At 49.4% G+C, this 5,136-nt stretch overlaps 1 protein-coding gene across 3 annotated transcripts in view; it reads left to right on the forward strand.

The window, feature by feature from the left end:
• LIMCH1 (LIM and calponin homology domains 1) overlaps positions 1 to 5,136 on the forward strand; it is a 107,068-nt gene that overhangs the window by 76,840 nt on the left and 25,092 nt on the right. For all 3 annotated transcript variants that reach the window (XM_045284004.1, XM_045284006.1, XM_045284005.1), the window contains one exon: positions 2,995 to 3,075. In XM_045284004.1, coding sequence (XP_045139939.1) covers positions 2,995 to 3,075 — 81 coding nt within the window. The remainder of the gene's footprint in view (positions 1 to 2,994; positions 3,076 to 5,136) is intronic.

Genomic DNA, 5,136 nt, shown 5'->3' on the forward strand with positions numbered 1-5,136 from the left:
CACCCACTGACTGCTATTTTGGATTACCCTGAGACAGCCCTGACAAATGGTTCTTCTTCTCCTTGGGCGGAGTGGAGAAGAAAGGTGGCCCCAAGGGAGATAGATCCCATCTCTGGTTTCTAGAGAAGAGAGCACGAAGAGGCACAGTCCTGACCTACGTTTGTGAATTCTCTGAAAACATCCAGCCAAAATGGATGGCCTTTCCATGATAAACGTTCCTTCGCAGAAGAGAAAAGTAAAAGACACTTGGAAATCATAGAAACTTTGAAGAGGAAAGAAGCCTTTGGTTATGGTTACCCGAATAGACATGTGCTGTCGGACTTGTGCTAGCCCAGGACTCTGGGGACCAGTAAGTGCATGGAGATGGCTCACCCCAGCTTGAGTTGCTCCATCCATCGATTGACAAATGGTCCTCGAGGGCCAAGACATGTATGAGAGAGAGCTGGGGGTAGGAAGAGTGATAAGAGCCCCTCACGGCCCTCAAGAAACCCTCAAGCTAGAGAAAGATACAACCTTAAAAACAGATAACTTGTAAAACCAAGGGAGCTAAGTATGTACCATATACTCGTGTATAAGCCGAGTTTTCCAGCACATTTTTAATGCAGTTTTTGTGGTAAAATTAGGTGCTTCGGCTGATATTTGTGTTGGCTTATACTCGGGTATATATGGTACTTTCCGTTCTGACTTTCGTGAGCTCGTTTGATCATTTATTATCGTTGTTGTTAAGGAAATATACAGCAGAGCACACACAATAATGTAGAGAAATTATTGGGTCACCATAGAATCACGTTCATCATAGTTATCACATGAACTGTTACCGATAATTAATTTGTATAGATCGTCCTTTCCACTCAGTGTTTAAGCTGCACTATCATTGTGTGTGACGCTGGGGAGAGATGAGGCTTTCTGCCCCCCCAGAAAGATGCACACTCTCAGAAACCCACAGGGGCAGGGCTGCTTCAACCCAGGGGGTTGCTGTGCGGGCGAATCAATTCCATTGCAGTGGGTGGGGTGGGGTTGGCTTCTTGACGGCTGGGGTAGGTGCCATTGAACAGCTCAGAACAGCTGTACCACAAGAGAGTGAAACACTGCCCGGCCCTGGGTCACCCTCATCATCAGGGTGCTGCTTGAGCTTCTCATTGCAGCCACAGTTCATCTCCTCGAAGGGCTGTCTCCACCTGACACAGAACGACCCCTTTCCCCAGGGTCCTGTCCCTTCAGTTAACAGGTCCAAAGTATGGGAGACAAAGTCTCACCGCCCTTGCTTCTGAGGAGCATCCTTGTAAGACACATCTGTTTCTTCTGGTAGCAGTCCATTCAGTAATCTTCACCAACACAATTCCATTCGTCTTTGTTCTTCCTTATTTCTCGGCCCGCTTTAAACATGTCTCGGAAGCCATTGGTAACACCATGGCTTGAGTCAGGCACATCAGAAGTACCATCTTTTTTAACTCTTGAGAGAGATCTTTTACAGAAGGTTGACCCCAGACAGCACATCATGTGATGTCTTGACCACTGCTTCCATGGGCATTGATTGTGGACCCAAGTCAAATGAAACGCTTGCCAACTTGGGCCTCTTTCCCCACGGTGCTGGGTATTGCTCCACGAAGCTAGGTCTACCACTTGCCCAACTGATAGCTCCTTGTGGTGCAGTCGGTGCTCAGCGAAGATCCCCCAGAGAAGGAAGTGAGGTCATGATGCCTTTATTCTCTCTTGTCTGCTACACTGGTATTTTTCATTGTCGGCAAGTGTGCCTGGATCTTGCTCACTTTTTAGCAGATATTCTATAGTCTTTTCTGTGTTCTGCTCCTTCATCCCACACCACCTGCTCTTAGCTGCCCACTCTCTGGATGTGACTGGTGTTTAAAATTGCTGTTGCTTAACCATTTGCACCACCTGGGGACCAGGCAGTCCTAAAAGCCTCCCAGAACCACCCCCAACAGAGTAGAGGGAGAGGAGGGAGAACATTCATTAGGGAAGATGGTCCATGGTCTGCCAAGGCACCGACTGTGGCCGACTGGTGCTGCCCATTTCAAACACTACAGCTTCTGTCATTTGCTGGTTTTCTGGGAAGAGACTGTGATTTCTCCTCCCTTCTGAATCCACTCAGCCCTGTAATTCTGTGTCCTGAACACCTGCTTGCGTTCATAATCCTTGTCCCATCACTCATTTAGTTACCAAACTAAGAAAAGAATCTTTACATACAAGGTGGGGGGGGGCGGGGGATTGTCTTTAGGTCTGACTGTGTATGCTTATGTGGGACCCAGGGCAGAGGCCTCCTTGCCTGAGTTTTAGGCAGTACTGGTGGGCATGGGTGCTTAACAGCCTGCATTCGGGCAAGCTGGCATCGTAAAGCAATGTGAATATCCAAGATCAGCTTTATCGCACTCCTAGCACCTTGGTGGCACCGTGACTCAAGGTTCAAGTGCAAACCAGAAGATCAGCAATTAGAACCCACCAGCCACTCCTGGTGGGGAGGATTTTTGCCTTCTGCTGTTGAAAAGATCACTGCCTGGGACACCCTGCGGGGCAGATCTGCTCGGTCCCATAGCACCAGCAGTGGGTTTTAATAATGCACACACCACTTCCTACACATTCGGTGGGTCCATACCGTTCTGCAAAAATCATCAGACCCCTTTGTTTGGCATCTGGGACCCAGGATCAATATGCAGGATGAGCACCCCGGGCTTCAGAGCTTTAATGCATTTCAGAAATCACATCTAAGGAGAAATGAAGCAATGACCATCTCGTGCCAATGGCTAATTACTCCATATTACCATTACTCCAAACGGCCAATCTTAGTTGCATCTTGGAGAGGACTCAAAGGGGACGTAAGACGTCACCGTGGCGTCTGCCCACTCCAGAGGGTCTTCAGACTGGGGAAAGCGGTGTGTCTCCCCGGGAGTTGGCTGGAGGCTGATTGTGTTCAGATGTCCGTGCCTGGTTGTGGAGCACGTGGCTCAACGCTGACCCTGATTCTGTTTTTCTTCGCAGTTCAAACTCTGGGCCTGGGACCCAGAAGAGGAGCGTAAGCGACAGGAAAAGTGGCAACAGGAGCAGGAACGGTTGCTCCAGGTAGGAGGTCGTCTGCTGTGCCCCCGCCTTGCATGCTTGTTAAAGGTTCTGTTGCACTCGGGAGACTGATAGCACGGGCGGTGGATAGAGCGAGACTGGTCTCGGAAGTTGATGAGTGTGTGTCCCTGCAGCCAAGTGCCCTGGGTCTGTCTGACTCCTCTGGCCAGAGTCACACCAAGGAACTTAAGAACCCTCCACCTTGACCCCTTCAAAAACTTCCCAGGATTGGTCCCCTCAGCCCTCAATCCTCAATCCCCAAATTCCAAACCAATGGGCGGTGGGAGTGAACCCCAAAAAGGCTGTGTGACAGCACTTGTCTGAAAGAAAGGCTGCTGTCGGATCCCTAAGTAGAAATGTTGGCTCCACTCTTGAGTCAAAACTGCTATTTTTTTTTTTAATGAAATTCTAGAAAACTTGTAGACATACTTGAGGCCTACTGGTGGGCATGGGGGATTAAACCGCCTGCATTTGGGCATGCTGGCTTAGTAAAGCAATGTGACCATCAAAGATCAGCTGTATCGCACTCCAAGCACATTGGTGGCACCGTGATTCACGGCTCAACTGCAAACCGGATGCCTCTGTTAGCCTCATACTGGTTTCCTGCCAATTTCACGGTCAATGGGGCTGCCGACAGTACCCCAGGTACCCTTAGAAAGCCACCTCTGCCAAGTGCTGGGGACAGGCCGGCACCGTGGCCGGTGCGTGGCTTGGCACCATTCACCTCATTGCATCTTCTCACAGGCCTTCAGGATCAGGGCTGATAGCCACCATGTGCCATTGGAGAGACAGAGGCTCCCAGAAGTTCAGTCATTTCCCCGACAGGAAGCAAGTGCTGAGCCCACGTTCCAACTCACTTCCAGAACCTGATACAGCCCATGCTGTTTCCATTAAACAGTACTGATCTTTACCCCAAAATAACAGCCAGGGAGAGAAAGCTAAGCCTCATCCAGTAGATGCCCTTCTGGTGCCGGGTAGCAAGCTATGACGGATGCTCGTCTGTTTCATTGTCTCTCTTTCTGCTCTTCAGCTGTTGTTCTAATTGATTTCCAGGGGACAGGAAGGGGCTGTTTAGATTGTCAGTCGATCCTGGGGGTGCGGCCTTAGCTCTGGGGATGACAACCTGGTTACGTGCTGGGCTGGAAACTAAAAGGTTCGTGATTCAAACCCAACCATCGACTCCGCGTGTGGCAGTTGAGGCCGTCTGCTTGTGCACGGACCACAGCCCTGGAAACCCGGTAGGGCAGTTCTACTCCATCGCTATGGGTCAGAATCCACTTATTGGCCAGGAGTTTGGGTTTGAGTCCTGCTCGTGGAGTGTGGTGCTTTGTTTGAAAATGCAGAGGCTCAGGCTGTTCATAGGAGTCCTGGTGGCACAAAGGTTAAGCACTCAGCTGCTCATCGAAAGGTCAGCTATTTGAACCCGCCCAGCAACTTGTCGGAAGAAAGATTTGGAAACCTGTTCTCTCTCTCTCTCTCTCTCTCTCTCTCTCTCTCTCTCTCTCTCTCTCTCTCTGTGTGTGTGTGTGTGTGTGTGTGTGTGTGTGTGTGTGTGATTTATAGAGTTTTTATTGGATGATTTTTAGAAGCAATTTTTAAAAAATTATTATATTGGGGTCTTGTACAACTCTTATCACAATCCATACATACATCCATTGTCTCAAGCACCTTTGTACACATGTTGCCATCATCATTTTCAAAGCATTTTCTTTCTACTTGAGCCCTTGTTATCAGCTCCTCATTTTTCCCCTACCTCCCTCATGAACCCTTGATAATTTACAAATTATTATTATTTTTTCGTGTCTTGCACTGTCCGCCCCCTTGTCTGTTGTCCATCCCTCTGGGAGGGGGTTATAGGTAGGTCATTGTGATCAGTTCCCCCTTTCTCCCCCTGCCTTACCTTTACCCTCCTGGGATGGCCACTCTCAATATTGGTCCCGAGGAGTTTATCTGTCCTTGGAAACCTGTCCATAGAAAGAGTATTGCCTCCGGCACCCTCCTGGGGCAGCTCTGTTCCATGCTACAGGATTGCCCTGAGTCAGAGTGGACTCAGGGGTATACCAC

This window comes from Echinops telfairi, unplaced genomic scaffold, assembly GCF_000313985.2.
Source record: "Echinops telfairi isolate 266 unplaced genomic scaffold, ASM31398v2 ScPeMD7_7468;HRSCAF=8506_0, whole genome shotgun sequence".
Classification (NCBI taxonomy): domain Eukaryota; kingdom Metazoa; phylum Chordata; class Mammalia; order Afrosoricida; family Tenrecidae; genus Echinops; species Echinops telfairi.